This window comes from Vespa mandarinia, chromosome 2 (assembly GCF_050613455.1).
Source record: "Vespa mandarinia isolate Hongniang chromosome 2, ASM5061345v1, whole genome shotgun sequence".
In the NCBI taxonomy this organism is placed as follows: domain Eukaryota; kingdom Metazoa; phylum Arthropoda; class Insecta; order Hymenoptera; family Vespidae; genus Vespa; species Vespa mandarinia.
In genome coordinates, this window is record NC_140811.1 from 409,940 (window position 1) to 427,549 (window position 17,610).

Consider the following 17,610-nt stretch of genomic DNA (forward strand, 5'->3'; position numbering starts at 1 on the left):
TAGACATATAAATTCCGAAGTAAGCTATATCGTATATTATTACACTAGTAGTACGCGGGACTCCTCCTAGACGAGCTTTTCGTTCAGGTTGCAGAAACGCGGAGGAATCGAAACGTATGTACTACATAGATATATACATAGACTATATTGCATTACACACACACGCACGATAGTACGTATATATATATATATATATATATATATATATATATATACAGTCATATACGTATGGATATTTGAAAGCAAAGTCGTTCCCGAGGGTGACGCCTTTGGTATAGTAAAGGCTCGGAAGGAGAATGGAGAGGACGAAAGGGAGAAGAGGGAAGGACAGTTTATCTCCGGCACCATAAACGTGCTAGATATTATGGATAGTGGACTGAGTTACGGGCCAATATTTCTTCGTAATTATTCTACGTTCCTCGGTAGTAGATAGCATCGGGGATAACGGCTATATGGCTTGTACGAGTCGACTCGCGCGAGAGCGATCCCTTCTCTTCTCTGCTCCTTTGCTAACTTCCTCTTCTCCCTCCTCCTAGAATTTACCTTCCAATTTTTTTATTACCCCGATGAGACAGACTTTCGAACGCGATATTGGACTTCTTTTTTCATGGGTTCGATCCAAAGGATTTATTGCCGGCATTTATATCCTCGCACCGAAATGAACGATATAAGCTTTCTCTCTCTCTGTCTCCCTGCCCTCCTCCCTTCACTCACTCTCTTTTTTTGCTCGATCGAGTAGACTTTATCGTTTCGATCAAAGTTCATTTCGATTCGAACTCGTATCGATGATTTTTCTCGAATAACAAGTCGCAATTACCTATAGCAAAAAAATTTCTAGACACAGAATAAAATATAGATTAAAATTTTTGACGAATAAAAAAAAAAAAAAAAAAAAAAACAAAAACAAAAAAAAAAAAAGAAAAGAAAAAAAAGAAAAAAAAACACCTTTTGAAATTTAGTGAAATATCTGTAGATGGTAGATACGCAAAGTGATTCAACGAACGAGCATTGAATTCGTTATGATCGCGGTCGATTAAAAATGAGCAAGCATCGAACCGGTGAATCGACATTTTTCCAGGACGCGAAAGCACGCGTTGTTCGGCGCGTTTACGAGTAGCGCTTGCTAGCAGAGCTTGCGAGGTGCTATTCTAAGCGTACGTGAAACCGATTTAATAGAAATGGCTTTTTACATAACGAGATTTTCATGTACGCCAGGAAGCGCGCTCGGTCGTACTTTGACCCGTTTTTATCGCGCGAGCACCCGTCTCTCCATGTGTATGTATATGTGTGTGTGTGTGTGCGCGTGTGTGTGTCTGTGTGTAGGTATACGCTCGTACGGGCGCGTATGAGAGAGTACGTAGGTATTATCGATGTTCGTCGTCGCTTCACTCGCAAGATCGATGATGTTTTATCGAGGAACGAGATGTTGGCTGACCACGGCTTATGCCGCGTCGAAGCGAGTAAATAAGCGTGCGGATGACGGCGATACTCGTCAGAGGAAATCGAAAAACGAAGAGACGAACACCAACGAGAGAAGCTGCGAAAGCCGTGCGAAACTTATTTCCTCAGCGAGACGTCGAGACGCTGTAAAAGAGAGAATTCGACGCGTCTTCCTTCTTTTTCTCTTTGAATCCATCCCCATCCATCCATTGCATCCATCCATATATTATATATGTATTTTCGATCGTTCGATCTAACAGATCCGTCATTTTCAAAAAGAATTTTCATTGTTACCCGTCCACTTTCTTTCAGTTTTATCTTACTGCAATTTTTTTCTTTTTCTTTCCTTTTTTTTTTTTTTTTTTTTTTTTTCTTATACTTTTTCCTTATTTATTCATATCGTAAATTGACCGAAAGTAAAAAAGCCCCTTAGGTACTTTTTTTTAACTTTTAAGACAAAGCTTTTCAAGAAGGAGCATGATCCGAGAACTATTCCTTCCATTGTATATTTATATTCTTTGAATTCGCACAATACAAAGCGAATTATATAACTTTTCGCGGGTGTCTTGATAATATTAAGCGAGATACCAACAGCAAAATTGAAGGAACTATTTTCTAACTGATATAATTTAGTTCCTTTATCAAAAGTACCGAGACCAATTTATGATAAATTGCGTGAATATTTTATATACAAAGTTATATACTCGTATTATCTTTTTTTGTTATTTGAGATAATTTTTATTATTACGTTGTTCATATATCGCGCGTAGGAAAAGCGGTGATAACTAGAGAAAAATTCTTTTGTTTTCTTTTCGATAAATTAATTAAAATGCAGATATGAGAGTGAAAAGAGGAGAGAAAAATTTCGTGATTTCAATGAACACGCTAACACGAACGCGTCGACCCTTTCCGCGATCGTTTTCACTGGCCGTAGGGCAAAAGGGAAGGTATACCACTCGAGAACTAATAGGAGAAGGTAATGGGAACGATCGATGGCAAAAGTTGCGCGTAATTGTTCGAGAGTGTTTTCCCTTTCTTCTTCGTTCAGAGTCGCGCACCATGGAACATAAAGAGAGAGAGAGAGAGAGAGAGAGAGAGAGAGAGAGAGAGGGGGGGTGGAGGGGAGGGGGGGGGTAGAAAAGGCAGGTAGCCCGCACCAGGAGACGCACGGGAAAGTTAATTCCTCGTTATTTCGCTACCCCTGGCAACGATTAACGAGAAAAGAGGTGGAGAGCGGATGATGCCTTTTCGTGCGAAAATCCTTGGAACGCCGGCGATTAGTCGAAGAAAAGCCCCTTCGGGCTAAGGATTAATTTTGGAAGTTCGACTCTTCGTTCGACTCTCGTTTCCGAAGCAAGACAATTACACCGAGATCCGAACGATAATGATCCAAACCAATTTTGATATCGCGCTCTCTTTCTAGGGGTTTTATTTTTTTCCCGTCGGAGAGGGGCGCGGGGTTAACGAAAGAGAAATAAAAGAAAAGAAAAGAAAAGAAAAGGAAAGAAAAACAGGCGACGAGTAAAAAGCAAATTATATAATTGGAATATTTTCATTTCAGGATGGTCCGCATGATCGGCGATGAATTCTTGACGGAGGAACGGGACCGAAAATACTACGCCGACCATTATACGTGCTGTCCACCGCCCCTCTTCATCATTCTCATCACCCTCGTGGAGGTGAGTGGGTAGAAGCGAGTAGAGTAATCCGTAGTCTGTAACGAGCGTTCCATGCTGTACAGAAGCTAGAGAACCGTGTTTATATAGACGGACTGCTCTTTGATCTTGGACCGTGCACGCGCGAGCCTTGATTAGTAAAATTTTAACGAGACTAATTTATACACGGATGGACCACCGTCTCGCCTACGCGTCCACGAATCCACGTAGTCTCCCGGCAATGTGGCTGCTTTGAAGGTTTTAGATCCTTCGCGTCTATACATGAAAAGAAGACCTAACATTAGGTACTTGCTTATTTTCACTATCTTTCTTCTATTTATTTATCTTTATATTCGCGTGTATTGTATGTATAATCATATTATATATAATTATTATGAGAGACGTAAAAGTTAAAATCCACTTTCTCCTTTTCTCTTTTTTTCTTTGTTTGTTTTTTTTTTTTTTTTTTTGTTTTTTTGTCTCTCCCCTTTTTTAAAATTAGCAGATTGCTAGGACCCTATTGGAACGCGCTCACAATCGGCAAAAGAACGTCGTTGGTATACTGTATCAATTTACCAATTAATGGAGATTTCGTTCTTCCTATTATTTGGTTGAACTTTTTTTCCTCCCTTGCTCGGAAGGGAAGAACGTCTCCGAGCGAACCAATTAGCAGATTGTCGTTGGACCGAGTGGAGTGTTAACGTTCCAGTCACGATCGATCCGAACGCGAATACGGATATTCGAGGTTTGGAATGCCAAAGGAAAAAAACTGGCTTTGGGATTGGAATCTAGATGCACCTGGAAGAAGAAAGGAGAAACGACGGCTAAGACGACCGGAAGAACGTTCACCGGTAGTAATTAAATTCGAGATTTAATATTGATGAACGAGCGTATATTCGACGCAAATATTTTGCACATTTATTTTCGTATGACGCTCCACTTTTTTCTACTATCTTCTTTGCTCGGTTTTATATTACCTCGGTTTTATATTACGCATTCGGAGAAAAAGTTACTGTAAATATTCGTTTAGTCATATTATTATAAAATGTAAAGGGAAAGTAGTAAAAGGATATATTTCATCTATTCTAGGAAAGATATACCGAACTGTAACGCAGTCACGTTAACAAAGCTGCTAATAGCACCAAGAATATTTACCTTGGTGGTAACGCGAATACGTAGCGGGAATAGTACGTGCACATAGGTTTCCTAGCTCGCACACGTACTTGGTAGAATATATTGTTTATACGATAACTAGCGCTGTCCGCTTCTCGAGTATCCCTTGCCACCATATTTCGCGGCAATGAGCGGCGGCAAACTTTTATCTCGGCCGAGGGCTGATGTATCGTTTCTCGCGCGCACCGTTTTCCAACGAGCGTGTGGGTCGAAGAGTGCCATGGTGCCTTTCGCTCGTCCTTTTCTTTTCTTCCTTTTCGTGCCAACGTGAACAACGGAGAGAAAAAGAGAGAGAGAAACGAACGAGTTGGAAGGACTCTCGCTCAAGGGTATACATATCGGTAAAGGGAGAAAGCCGGTAATCTTTCGTGCGGAACCGACCTTTATTTCTGGCTGTCGCATATTTTCTTTCTGTCGGCCGGTGTTCGCCAGTAACAGAGAAAGAGAGAGACTCTCTTTTGCTCGTTTCGAGAATCGATAATCTTGATCCTACTTCTTTCTAGCTGTCGTATCTCTATCTTTCTCTTACTCGCCTTTTCTTCTATCTTTTCTACTTCAATTTTTCTCCTTTCTTCCTTCGTCTCTCTCTCTCTCCTCTCTCTCTCTCTCTCTCTCTCTCTCTCTCTTTCTGTTTACATCGTATCGATATCGTAGCGAATATACGGTTATCTAAACAACCGTGAGGCTTTATCGATCGATACATATTCCTCTTCCTTCTTCCTCCCATTTTCATCCACCTTCCGCTTCCGCGCTCTACAACTCGTTCCTCACCGTCGGCGTAGTTTACATCGTCTCGTCGTACGTTGAACGTTAGCCTCCAGGCTACGTACACGTGAGGATGTTCTACTTTATTCATCCACATCTTTTCAATTTCTTTTCCTTTCTTTTCTTTTCTATATATATATATATATTTTTTTTTTCTTTCTTTCTTTCTTTCTTTTCTTTTCCCCTTTTCGCTCACTCTGCAAGTTTTTCTTAAATTGTTATTCGAAACGATAAAATAATTATTCGAAGAACATTTTTATCTAAAATGATCGAATCAATTGTTATCAGTTATTCTCGTTTCTTAGTACGAATAGCATCGATCATTAATCCTTTAGAAGGTCGAAGAGTCTTTTGAATTCGCTCTTTCTATTCTAAAGCTTGAAACGAACTTTACTCAAAGGTATAAAGTTCTTCGATAGATAGAAATCAAGCGAGGACAGACGGATTTCTGGTTTGTAGCGAAAGGACGACCTTGAGATAAGGGTGCCGGATATTACGAAGGGACGGAACCAACCGTATCCATCTCTCTTCCTCCTTCCCTATCGCTAGTTCTCTGCTCCCTTTCCGAAGCAAGCTGCGACCCTATCTATACTCCAACCTCTCTCTATCTCTCTCTATACCACTCTCGACAACCCCTTCACCGTCATCCGACTACTCCCCGACTAAACTAACCTCGTTACAGAGGAACGATATTACAGAGCGAACGTAGTCGCGCTTAACTGCAAACCGTTGGAAGGACGGATATTAAGGGCTCGTTTACCGTTGCGAGAAAAATATGGTTTTTCATAGTAGAAAAATCTTCGGCTAGTGGGCCGATTAGAAATTTGCTTGATCGACGATTAAAATCGATAAGAAAAAAGGAAATGCATTTGATCGAAATCATTTTTTCCTTTTTCTTTCTCTCTCTGTCTCTCTCTCTCTTTCTCTCTCTCTCTTTCTCTTTCTCTTTCTCTCTCTAGCAATATACCTTGGCTTTTATGCGTGTAGTTTTCTCGACGAAAAGTTAAGAGAAGGATCGAAGATACTTAACTACATGGAAAACGTGTTATATATAAAGTCACGCGCGGCAAAAGCGTCTTCCGAGATCTCGTTGATGCCGTAGGGTCTATGGAAATCCACGGCAATCCCTCGCGGACACGTCTATTCCATTGTCCCTATGATGTTCCATGGGATTCGAACATATAGATTCGCTAACAAAAAAAAAAGAACAAAAAGAGAGAGAAAGAGAGAAAGGGAGACGAAAAAAAGATAAAGCAAATCTTTCCCTATCCGGCAATAACTAAATTATATCAGTAATATTAATTTATTCGGTGGATAACATCGAAGAAAAGCTAATTCAGAAGATTTTTAAGATATTTATTCGTGAGAAAGAATTACAAAGAGTCTTTTTTTGAGTCTCTTGATAAGATTATAAAGAAATAATAACGTGAAAAAATATCGCGAAAGGAGCATTCGTAATAAGAAAAATTCATTTGGCAGGTTGAATGTAGTTATACAAATATTCATTTAACCAATGGCACAGCCTATTAGGAGAAAAGTCAATAACAGCTAGACGAGTATTACAATATTACTCTTAAAGTTCTCTTCGCTTTCTAAATACAAAGGCCGCAAAGGTAGTAATTAAGTATTCTTAAAGTTTGAACATTTTCTATGAAGCTTTGAATATTTCTTTCTTTCTCTCTCTTATTCCTTTTAACAACGAGTTAACCCAATTCAATTTTAAATCCGCATCGTCGCGTTCTAGCCGATGAATACTTACTTCAAAGAAACAAACTTATTCTTTCGAGGAGCTCAACGTTGCTCGTTTAATCCATCGAAGAATAATCGAAATTGGCGAAGCAGGAAGAATCCGTAACGCGTTCTACAACAACCCCGTTATATCCGTGAAAATAGTAATTTCGCCGTGCTCTCGGCCGTGGCCACGAGAGAGATAATATTTTACTCAAAACTTCTTTTTTCTACTCCGTTAGGGAAAAGTCGTTACTTCGAAAGTAGCATACTGCCACCGATTGTAACAAACAAATCGCAGTAAATTTTCACGGTCTAAAAGTACCATTAACGATGATAAAAAGTACGTATTATTCTACAACCATCCCCCTCTCCCTCTCTCTCTCTATCTCTCTCTCTCTCTCTCTCTCTCTCTCTCTCTCTCTCTCTCTCTCTCTCTCTATCTCAATCTTTTTCGCGAGCAAGAGTCGCGATGCCAGAACGTGCACGGTTTTTTTCTCTCCTGCAACTGCAACTTTATAATTTACTACGACGGGGTAATAACTGTAACGAGAGTGGAAAGAAGTAAGAGGTGAAAGAGGAAAAGGGAAACAGAACAATATACGGTAAAGAAAACGGTATACTTTGTTCCTAGCGATTCGAGTTATTACGGAGACGAGAAAAGAAATGCAGGTTGATGCACGATCGGCCTTGTTCCGCTAAGAGCGCATTTTTTTCTAGCGAAACAATTATTACTCCGCGATACTACGTGTACGTAGAAATAGTACGCGTATACGTGGATACGTATCTTGTCGTTTGTGCATAATCCGTGACCGTGCACTCGCCGTGTCGTAGTCCATAGATAGGAATTTGACTGGAAGCATGTCGAGTAGATTTCCTTCGACGCAAGACGAAGATCGAGAATCCTCCTATCCGTTACCTATACGGATCTTTTCCCTCTTTCCTTGCGTCCAGCTCTCTTTCTTTCTTTCTCGTCGCGCTTTCTTAACTTCTCCGTATCAGGAAATCTACTAGGATATGGTACGGCTCGTTCTAGAAGGAGTCTTGCTTATGTTTTAACTAGTCTCTTCTGATTCGATCGAAAATATTCGATTGTTTCTATTCGAATCGTTGAAGCATAAAAATCGAAAAAAAAAGCGTACAACGTGACATCCTGAATGGCCTATAATACGAAATTGGTGATAATAGATCATTACGTATTCGCAATTCTGGGGATTAATTTCGAACACCTCTAACTAAGCTGACTTTACACAAATCCGTACGCCAGTAATACCACGCGTTACGTAAAGCAAACTTTCCCGCGTGTTCTCTCGAGTCAATGAAATCTCAAAGGAGCTTCCCGAGTTCTCTCTATCCTTCCTTAGTCTACGCCCATCCAGTACCTACCTTGAGAATTTACGAGAAATTTTAGAACACCGAAAACGGCTCTGGAAACTATCTTCATCTCTCTCTCTCTCTTTCTCTCGCTCGCTCCCTCTGTCTCTCCTAACAGAAAGACGGCGGTTCTTCGTGCGTAGAAGTTAATGATGCCGAAAATACGTACGCTTGGAAAATATTGAAAAAGAAAAAAAGACAATTGCTTGCATCTATTTCCTATTTTATTGTTAATAGAGAAGATTGCGCGTACATGATATTAAAAAAATGAGAATTAATTTTTAATTATTAACGTTGATTATCCTTTTAATCTTCTTTCTTTTTAATGCCATCCCAATAGGGAAGTTAATTCGCAGTAAGATAATATGTTTAAAGGTATATCTAAAATCGGTTAAACTCGATTACGGAACTAAGAACGTACTAGCGTGCTTTTGGTGAAGCGGAAGTTTCGTGATAGTGGCAAAGAGGCGCGCGTTTACTTTTGACAGTTCCACTCCCCGCGGCGCATCTTTAGTTTCAAGGCGGACGGTGCACTCTGCATGTTACCGTTGGTTCGCATACCTGCGTCTCTCTCTCTCTCTCTCTCTCTCTCTCTCTCTCTCTCTCTCTCTCTCTCTCTCTCTCTCTCTTGAAAGCGTGCAAAGGGAAGTGTGGCAACATACGGTGGCGAGGGACGTTGACAGTGACTGAGAAGCTGCTGGAGGAGGTATAGGAAGGGACTGGTTGCTGCACCGTGAACGACGGCTTTGCAACCGTACGTATGCATCCACCCACATGTCCGCGCGCATACTTACATGAATATACACATGCAAACGGAGACGTATACGCAAGCCTATGCGTAATGCTCGTAGGACGGCACCCTCGTCGTTTATGTGTCGCAGCCACTTGAATAAACATCAATTTGATATCGTTGGATATTGTGTCATCCGCGTGCATTCGCCTCTGACGCTGCACAACGCTCATAAATACAAAGGGGCGTGCGCCTGTCTACACCTGTGCTCGCTTTACTCTCTCTCTCTCTCTCTCTCTCTCAAATACACGCGCGCGCATGCATACACACACACATTTATCCCCATAATGACAACAACGACAAAGATGGACACACGCGCCTGCGTTTCCATGCTCGAACGAGTCAGGGCTGTGAGAGAGTCGTCTATCGTGCTAAGAGAGCTTAGGCCCATTCTCTTGTTCTGGCGCTTTCAAGTTTCTTCCGAAACTTGATTAGTTGTGTAAATTATTCATTAACAGTCGTTTTTCTTTTTCATTTATAATCGATTGATATTGATCGTAGAAAAGGAAATGTTGAATCGATAATAACTATAATAGAGGTGTTGGTTGTAATAAAGTTGGACGTAAAAATCAATATTGGAAATCTCGATCGAAATCTTAATAGATATGAAAATTTGAGTTGTCGTGCGCGTGCGTGTCAACGTCTCACCCTTAGGTTATGCGTTAGCGTTTCCTCGCCTTGCCTCGTCTCGCGAGCCACTTGAATAAACATCAATTTGACGAGGCGCGATATGCGCCAGTACAATGGGACGAGCTCTCGTGATTGTGCGGCTATGTTTGTTCTCTCTCTCTCTCTCTCTCTCTCTCTCTAACTCGCTCGTTCGTTCGTTCATTCGTTCGTTCGCTCGCTCGCTCGCTCGCTCGCTAGCTAGCTTTAGCCAGCAGATATACGACTACGTGTACGCGTGGAGAGTAGTTAGATATCCTAGCCTTCTAAATTCGACAGGGATGTATTGTAGTAACGCGTTTCATCGTCCCGTGGCGCATTTGTGAAATTCTGCCAATTCGAAATTCGGATTACGTGGCTCGTTCGGATCATTGGATTTGAATAGCATCGATCGAGATTATGCGATTGATTTTCTAGCCGAAAGTTTGGCAATTCGAATATTTGACCGTCATGTTGATGAGTCAGGGAGGAGAAATACAGGTAGAAGCCGAGAAGAGAGTGAAATAGACCTTTCTGAACTCTCTCTCTCTCTCTCTCTCTTTTTTTTTCGTTTGTTTTCATGGCTTTTACGAGCTTTCGTCAAAAAGCACAGTACGCGGCAAGTACACAAAGGGAACGATCGGGTTGCGTAAAATACGAGGTGGGAAGAGAGAAAGAGATGAGGAGTGGGAGGAGGGAGGCCTTCCCTCTCGAGAGGACACAAATTCGGTTGGACGGGAAAAAGAGGGTTCTATGGGTTCGGCGGCCCTTTGGCGTCTTTCCAATTTCGATAATCTCATCGCGACGATCATTATTATGCCCATTATTGGTCTCGTTATTTAGTGCTCGGTAAATCCCAGGAAACCGCATCCGGGTGCTTCGGCCATTGAACGGTTAAACGCTGGATCGAAGAGAAGCTCTGACTCGAACGAGTTTATTGTTCGTGCGAGGAATATATTTTCTCGAGAACTATATAACTCGCGCCTCGTGTATAGGTACTTGTATGTATGTGCGCCATGGGCGACGAAAAGTGTCTCTTAAAATTGCACGACTTTCAAGCGTGGACATTTTTTAGATGTCTTCCTTTTTTTTCTTCCGTAGCCCGCGTCGCATTTAGGTATACCAGAAAGAAGAAGAAGAGCAAGAGGAAGAGAAAGAAGAAGAAGGAAAAAAGAAGCATAGAGTGTGGAAGGGCCTCCGAGGAATATATAACTTTTCTAACGAGCGACATGTAAAGTCAAAGGATTTCGTACCGCGGTACAAAGCTCTATAAACATAAACTTTTTCCATTGCAAGGCACTCGAAAGTCTTCGGGAAATAACTTTCTATGAAGAGTCGTAAAAATAGTTCGACCTCTTTTAATAAATTTTCCAAGCGTGACGCGCCCCACTCGAGATAGTTTCGTGTTCGTCGAGAGAGTGCTTTCCAATGTTGTTTTTACCCCTGTTCCTTTTCTCTTTCAAATAATCGAGAAGATCGAGTGCTTTCCACTCGAACGTATCTCGCTCGCTAGAGAAATCCATTTTTTCAAGACACTGTTTGAGCTTTTTTTACGTTTACGTTTATGAAGAGTACGACATTTTTTGTCGCGTTAAATGTCATTTGGGATGGCATCGTCTTTATTTCGAATGAGATTTCCAACGGTCTTTTTTTCCCCACGTAATCGAGAAAATTAATTGCGTCCGCATTGTATCTCGCGCTCGGTGGTGACCCGTGGAAATTTTGATTGATTTTTTCTTCTGACGTTTTCATCGAAATCCTCCGTACTTGACAGAACCGCGACCGCGTTTAATCGCATTATTATTATTATTATTATTATTATTATTATTATTATTATTATTATTGTTATTGTTATTATTATACGGCCTTTTTTATAATATAATATCATTGTTCTTCCTATTTTTGCATAACAACTCATCCACGCGTTGCACGCAAGGCGCAAGAATTCCAGCGGATATATAAATTCGGCGATAATCCGAAATTACGCGCGTCCATAACTATGTTCATGCAAATCGCGGCGTTTATAAAATGTTTTCCACGATCGGAGATCGTAATTCGAACGGTCGAAATAACGACCGGTCTGCCGCGCTTTATTTTATCGTACCTTGCGTAATTTCTATTATTCGCTCGTGCTTTTAGAACGTGCCATCTCATGTGCGACTAATATTTCGATGATAAATATCTCGCGGGCGCGTGCAACGCAAGATACTGGCTTGGAAATTCCGTTATCGATATCGATTACATCTGTCGCAACGCGTGGGCGCTTAAATACTGCGTGTATATGTATACATGTATACATGTATATATGTATATATATATATATATATGTGTATTTCTCTCGCAATAAAATTATTAATATTGTTAATTAACGAAAACAATAGCGTTTTATGGCAAATAGTGGATACAATTACGAAACGCGAAATTCTGATCGAAGAAAAATTATCGAGGAAGAGTCGTTCGTTTCATCGACTCGTTCGTCCATTTTATTCTTTCGTTAAAAAGAATATTATTTTATGGGAGAATTATTACAAGAAAAGGCAGAGAGTTTCGTTTAAGGAACTCGTTTGACGATTAATAATTTTTATCAAACCGTTCGAATGAACGATTAAATAATCTTAACGGACGCTGATTAATCGACGGATAATGAAAGTCGGCGACGCTTCGAGTACTAGAAATAGATATCTAAAAGCACGGATCTTCCCGGTGGAAGATAGACAGTGGATATCAGGTGACGTTTAAATTTCTCGGTAATTGATATGATGATTATACGAAAGTTTGCTAGATATCCCAGGGATATCTCGATCGTTAGCTGTGGACATAATCGTAACGATATTAAAAAAAATCCTATTTCCTTTGGGAGTAATACACGCTCGGCCAAATTCCTTTCGTGAAATGAGAGACAGATAGATGTACATGGGTGTACGTCTGCTTATGCTTATATATAAAATTATCGGTGAAAATTATTTTGGGCGAAACGTAGAGCGATTAAAAAAAAGAAAAAAAAAAAAAAAAGATTTAAATTAAGCGAGTTTTTGATAGGCACGATTTAAAAGAGTATATCGCGTAGATAGTCGAAAGAAAAAAAAGAAGCAACTACGAAGGTATTTTGCTTTTCCTTGAATTCTTTTAAAAAAGAGGACACCCTCTCGAGGGTGAGAGAGAGAGAGAAAGAGAGTAACGTGAAACCTCGTTGATACACGAATGTAAACACATTAGGAGCGCGTGTCCTCGGGAGAAAGAGACCAGAAGCCCATTCTCCGAATTTAGAGAGTGCGAGGTACAAGTGCCGGAGAGAAGGTTTTTATCGGCCGACGAAAAAGCTCGTGAAAGTACGCGTCGAGAGATCTATCGTCGCCGTAGGGCGTCTCGCGCCCTTAAAAGTCGATCGGCTTATCGGAAGACTGCGCTTATCTCTTCGCGACTCAAATACGATGCTCTCTAGCATCGATCGCGCTAACATCGATATCAACCTACACGTTTCCGCGTGCCGGAATCGATTCGATCGACGATAAACCCGTCTTCCACGTCTATACGTCGCGTCGCACGATTATCACCCTGATGTTTCTACTACACGAATAGGATCGTATCGCACTCTTTTACATGGACGTTTCATTTACAAGTTTGTTCGTTATTTAACCTTTCTCTCATCGTCCTCGTGATCGATCTAATCGAGAAATTGTCAAATTTACGTTCGTTTTCGAGCAAAGCAATTTCTTTCGATCCAATATTATCTTTAATTACTACCTATCAAACAGTTCGATGAAATTCAAGCAAAGCGAGATATTTAAAGAAACGGATATCGTGGTCCATCGAGGTAAACGTTTACGTCGACCGAATTTAATTATACGATCGAGAGAGAGAGAGAGAGAGAGAGAGAGAGAGAGAGAGAGAGAGAGAGAGAGAGAGTAATTTTCGAGCGTTAGGAACCATTCCGTCGCTAATTTATTTCATAAAACGTTAAATCCTCATGAATGCCGATAAAAAATGTATTAATTTCTTTTTTGACGTCAGTAATAATTTTCTAAAAATTAGATTCGACGTTCCATCATACCTGTTATTCGCGGTTCCATTAACTCGTACATTGAATATCTACACTTCTAATTGGAATATGCATTCGTTTCATCTATTTCGAATGAAATAAAATTGCGAGAATATAGATATTCGAAATTACTCGTTGCTATTATACTCGCGTTTTAAATACACACGCGTGTGATTTTATACATTTATATTTTTACGAGAGGCAAGATTAACGAAAGTGATAGAAATGTACTTAGGTCCACGACAATAAGATTCCGTCGTTGGATAGATCGACATATAGTAGGCAGGTAGTACTTACAACGCGTACTTGTAAGGAAGTTTTATCGAGCGAACGTTCTTCTTCTTCTTCGTGAAAATCGTCTCTTTTCTCAACCTGTCGTCTAGAGACACTCGTTCGTTTTACGATAGGTGATCGTTCGCGATTAACTCGTAAAAAAGTACAACGTACCTGGACGCGAGCCCCGTATAGCCAATGTTACTCGGGCAACGGCTCATCGTATTCCAGCTTGTCATAGAATTCGAAACGTCGATTTAATATTCTATAAAGTCGTTGGAGGAGATATCGATACCCGATCAAACGACACGTATCACGCACGGAATGACATCGAGCGTTCCCGTTACCTTGTTACTCGAATTGCACTTGAAAAATGCACGACGATGGGCGTACATACAGACGATAAATTAAAGAAAATAGAAAAAGAGAATGTTTGGATAGATATCTTTCTCTTCGTGATCTTTACGTCATTCGAATCGTATAAAAGAAAACGGTACGATTATCGATAGGATATGTCGCGATCGAGGGCACGCACACGACGCGACGAACAGGAATGTGTTTGCTTGCTCGCCTATCGGTTGACAGGATAAAAGAGAGGGAGAGAGAGAGAGAGATAGATAGATAGATAGATATAGACCGTGTCTTTTTCCCTTATCTCTCTCTCTCTCTCTCTCTCTCTCTCTCAATTTTTTCTTGTCGTTTTTTCTACAAAGAAACTCGCAGACTTGTCTGGTTTTTTTTCCATTTCGCATCCAAGTAAACACTTGGAAAATGATCTACCGATCTATTCGACAAGCGAGAAATAAAATAGATAATTAGAAGGAAAAGATAAAGATAGAAAGTCTTCCACGAAGCTAAAGGTAATATTTTCCTTTCGTTTAATTAAAAAATAGCAGTAGTGTGTCGGGTAGAGAGCGAGGTCGCCCGAGTTGTAATTTCGAGCGTAGCTACGTATAACCGGTTGATTATTTAATATTGTATAATCCACGACTACCTATTATTCTTCATGAAAAACGGTTGCTTCTCCGTTCGAGACAGCAATTTCCTGAGCGATTAGCGCAACGAGCATTAAGTATGGAGAACCCGGAAGGCGTTTCTTTTTAAAGATTCACGACGCGCCACGTCGGGGATGATGGCGGCGGCGGTGGCAGCAGCGGCGGTCGAGAAACACGTACTAAGTGCGTGATGCGTCGAGACGACGACGACGACGACGACGACTAGAAGGAAGTCGGTGGTACCAAGCAACCCTCTTGATGGCATTCACCGTGTCGACGTCGACGACGTCGAGCTTGGTGCCGTCGCCACTTGGCGTTGAAAAAGAATCGATGTCGTCGTTTTTATCGAGCGACATTCCACCTGCACCCCCTCCCTGTCCTCACCTCTTCATGCTTCTCATTCTCCTTTTAATACACCCCATCGGCCTCGCCTTAGGTAGATTCCTCTTTCTACTCTTTTTACTCGCTTTTTATTCCTTCCGTTCGACCCTCCTCCCTTCGTCTAATTAAGGTGCCAAGCCTGCCTCTGCTCCTCCCCTCAACGCACCGCACACCCCAATACCCTCTTCCTTCTTCTCTCGGACTCTCCGGGAGTCCTTCTCTCTTCTTATCGCGTTTCCTCTCTTTTCAACCAGACCACTCTTTCTTTTCCTTTCTTTTCTTGTTCTTTTTTCTTCTCTCTCTCTCTCTCTCTCTCTCTCTCTCTCTCTCTCCTTTTTTCTTTTCTCCACTTGCACTTTTTTCCTTTCTTCCCTAGCGCGCCACTACTTCTGTCCTCGTCATTCTCCACTCAAGCCGCCTTACGTTTTTTCTACTTTTTACTTCTTTCTACAACCCCCTACCTTTTCACCTCTCTTTCCTTCCGACTGCTCTTGCGATCTTCTTCGGTCTTATTCCCGAGTCTGGTTATCGTTTTAAACTAATTTACACGCAAATTCAATTGTCGCGAAATATCCACTTTCTTGCAAGACTGCGCGTGTATCTATATTAGCGAAGGAAATTCAAGTATTCAGAAAATAGTTCCCGCGTGTCGCGTTAAAGAAATCTTTGTCGCTTGATTTCATTCTTCTTACGTGATCCTTCGAAATCGCATGTTCCTCGGCGACGTGATTTCTTTTTTAAAAAATTATCGACCTATTTCCCGAACTTTATTTCAAAATCTTTTGTCCTTTCCATCGTTGTGTAGCATCTTATTATTCAACTTGTTATCGGACTTCCGCACAGAATTCACAGGCTGACTACTCCGAGTCTCGGCACATTTCCGGCGTATATATTCAACGATTCTTGAATCTTGTCATAACTCGTTACTCTTTCTTACAGGCTATCGTCGTCGTTGCCGTTTCATCCCCCCGTCTCCCTCTTTCACTCTCTTCGCTTCGACGATTTTCTCTTCTACCAGTCGACGTTCACCACTCTCGCCGTTCAATTATACACGACTCCGCCAAGTTAATTTCAACACTTGGACTCTTCTCGTTCCTTTTCCTCGCGAATAATCTACTCTTTCCACTAGGTAGGCGATCACGCCCATGTTATAAGAAACGACAACGAATTTCATTTTCCCCCGCGAAACTACATAAATCTCTCTCTCTCTCTCTCTCTCTCTCTTTCTCTTCATTTTCGATCGATTTTCTTACACGATTTTCTTACGTGTTGTATTTCTCGAGAGGATACGATTAGTCGAAATCCCAAGGATTAATCGCGTTCGAAGAAAGACACGAATTAACCGTTCTGCCGCTATCGTTGTTATCCCGCACTTACTTTGGATTTTCTTTAAAAAGCTTCCTTCTACTTTCCACTGTGGCTTTACGCTCGAATTCCTGTTTTCGAGTAAAATATATGTACAACTTTCGATCGAGAAAGAACGCGAAAGGCTAGAAAAGAAGTTCTGACCTTTAACCAATGAAGGAGTAAAAAGAAAAAAAAAAAAAAAAAAAAAAAAAGAGAATCTATAAAAATTTTTTTGTTCTACGGTTAGCTTTTCGATAAGCAGACTTTTCTGCTGGAAAGATTATCCTCTATGACGATCGGCGAGAGAGTCCTCGGCCAGTTTAAAAAGAAACGTATGGAACGATATATAACTTCTTCGATCGCGAATTCGAATCGATCGATCGAAAGAAAACTTTCGAGCTTTCCTTTTCGCGTTTGCGTTAATCGCTTCTAAGACTGGCAAGTTCCTTCAACAACCACTGGCGTCGGATACGGCGAGAAAACTTCTTTGTTGTCGTTTACATGCTACGTACTTTCGAAGAAATCGAAAGGAAACAAAGTATATCCAAAAAGAGAAGGAGGATCGGATTTATCGAAAGTGAGTTATCGATCAAAACTTTTCGTCGTTTTGAACGACATTGATACTATATAGATTTTACAAAGATATATTTGTTTTATTCCTTAGTAATAGAGTTTAATATAATTTAGGCGTAAAAAGTTTCCCTCAAACTTTCGATATTTCGGAAAAGAATTGTCGAGAAATCAAAGGGGTATAATTTTCGAAGGAACAAAGTTGCTACGCCATTGCGGCCGGGCTTCTCTCTTTCTCTCTTGCACTCTCTTACGTAGGAATTACTCCGGTTTACACTATCTTGTAACTCCGGCGCTCTATTCGACTCTTCTTGCCTCTCCCCTCCCCCTCCCCGCCTTCTTGTCGAGACTTGGTAGTGTAAACTACGCAGGTCCAATAAGCTTTCGGAAAGCGGTAAGCGCCGAACCGTGGCCTAGGATATACTCTGGCGCACC

The 17,610-nt window shown here is 41.0% G+C and overlaps 1 protein-coding gene across 4 annotated transcripts in view; it reads left to right on the forward strand.

The window, feature by feature from the left end:
* Positions 1–17,610, forward strand: part of stet (stem cell tumor) — a 230,120-nt gene that overhangs the window by 165,503 nt on the left and 47,007 nt on the right. For all 4 annotated transcript variants that reach the window (XR_014981797.1, XM_035888029.2, XM_085655013.1 and 1 more), the window contains one exon: positions 3,002–3,119. Coding sequence is in view for 3 of the 4 variants with exons in the window: in XM_035888029.2 (XP_035743922.2) it covers positions 3,002–3,119 (118 nt within the window). In the remaining variant the exon portion in view is untranslated. The remainder of the gene's footprint in view (positions 1–3,001; positions 3,120–17,610) is intronic.